Source organism: Amaranthus tricolor, chromosome 13 (genome assembly GCF_026212465.1).
Source record: "Amaranthus tricolor cultivar Red isolate AtriRed21 chromosome 13, ASM2621246v1, whole genome shotgun sequence".
Lineage (NCBI taxonomy): Eukaryota > Viridiplantae > Streptophyta > Magnoliopsida > Caryophyllales > Amaranthaceae > Amaranthus > Amaranthus tricolor.
In genome coordinates, this window is record NC_080059.1 from 14,857,151 (window position 1) to 14,859,126 (window position 1,976).

At 33.7% G+C, this 1,976-nt stretch overlaps 1 protein-coding gene across 1 annotated transcript in view; it reads right to left on the bottom strand.

Moving 5' to 3' along the window:
- Positions 1 to 1,143, bottom strand: part of LOC130798848 (uncharacterized) — a 12,380-nt gene extending 11,237 nt beyond the window's left edge. The window contains exons 1-2 of the mRNA XM_057661946.1: positions 1,138 to 1,143; positions 777 to 925 (exon numbers count right to left, since the gene is read on the bottom strand). Coding sequence (XP_057517929.1) covers positions 777 to 925; positions 1,138 to 1,143 — 155 coding nt within the window. The remainder of the gene's footprint in view (positions 1 to 776; positions 926 to 1,137) is intronic.
- Positions 1,144 to 1,976: the final 833 nt, after the last annotated feature.

The window sequence follows — 1,976 nt, forward strand, 5'->3', positions numbered from 1 at the left end:
AATATATTACAAGGTACACTCGTTTTGCTAATTATAGTACATGGCTATATTTGATGATTAAATTAGTTGTTATGCAAATTATAGAGTTTTCTATTAATAAGATGATATTTGAAGTAACACTAAAAATAGAAAATGACTATTTGAATTAATACTAAAAATAGGAATTAATTTGAATGATTATTTAAACGTTGATAAATCTGTTTTTGTTTAGTTTTCAATATCTTGTATAAGTACTAACGTGACAGCATAGCATTGGATATTAAAGACAAATTGCAGCACACAATGACGAAATTATTTTAGCTTTCAATACACGTCAGTTTGAAGTTAAGCTCCAGATCTTGAAGACAGGCGCAGAATGACCAGGTCAACAGAAAATAACGGAAAGGAGCCTTCTGGTTTTTCAAAATGTGTTGAGGCGTAACACTATATTAGAGCTGTTCATGGGCGGGCTACCCGCCAGGCCCGGTTTGGCCGGCTCGAAAAACAGGCGGGCATGGACAGCGTTTTTTAAAAAAAATTTAAGTTTGGGCGGGTAATACCCGCCCGCCAAGCTAATTGGGCGGGTAGCGACACGTAAAAAATACCTGCGGGTATACCCGCCCGCCCGCTTACTTTAATATATATTAAATATTTAATAATCAATTTAATTTTTAAATTTTAAGTAACCGAAAAGAGAAAAAAAAAAAAGAAAAAAATAAAAAGGAAGTAAGCGGCTAAGCTCCTCTTTTAATGTCACTTCACTTTTACTTTTCCAGTAACCCTAAAATTTCACTTGCCTCTTGCCCTCTTTTCCAGTACGCCGTCTTGCGTCTTGTCCTCTTCGTTTCTTCACATTTCCATTCTCCATTCTCCAATCTCCAATCTCCAATCTCCAATCTCCATTAAAGCTTCCCGGCGGTACTCCTCCAGATTTCAGAACCTCCGGCTGTCTCAGGTAGTGTTTGTGATTTTCGTTTATGTTTTTCTTTTTCTTGTAAATTCATGTAATTCCTTTTGTTTTTCTTGATTGTAATTATTATTTTCTTCTAAATTTAAGTTACCATTTTGATTTTAATTCTTATTTTTATTTGATAGTTTCTCGATTGAATGCGTGTATGTTGAATTTCTCCCCTTTTCGCTATGACATGTTTGGGTTACCTCCATTGAAGTTAAAATGGAGGTGACTTTCTTATGCAAAATTAGCGTTGCGATGATGATTATTGGCAGAAGATTCATTTGTGGACCTGAATATATTTTAAATATTGTTATTATTATTATTACTATTATTATTATTATTTTTTTTTAATATATGGTTACTCTCTCAAGGTACATCGAATATGTTTAATTATGGCGAGCCATGTTTAGAAGAAGATGAAGAGGAGGATGAAGATGACGATTGTGTTACCATTGACGAAGTTTTTTGAAACTTTTTATGTATTTTTATATGGTTGTAATTTGAATAATTTGAGACTTTTTATGTATTTGGACTTTTGGAGTATTTTGGACATTGTATTGTATTTTAATTATTATCAAAACCCAACTTTATATTTTCAATTATATTTTTGATATTTATGTAATAAATACCCGCCTACCCGCGGGTACCGCCCACTTAAAAAATGGGCGGGTAGTGACAAAAAATTATGCCCGCAAATGCGGGCGCGGTTTTGTAAATTTTTGCCCGCGGGTATACCCGCCCAAGCCCGCCCATGAACACCTCTACACTATATATATGAGGCTTCATTTCAGAATTAAGGATACATCTCTATGCACATCTTTCTCTCTTGACTTAAGATTTAGAAATTCTCTAAGTGTTTTAAGAGTTGTAATTCTTAGTTCATCTAACTCTTACATTTGTAATAGGCTTAAGAGTTTAAAAAGAGTTAGATTAAGTTTAATACGCCTAACCAAGAATACTTATCAAAGTGTTCAACTTGTGAATCTCTATTGTGAGATTTGGGATTTTGCTTTTATTAAAGGGACTTGTAATACGGTTCTTC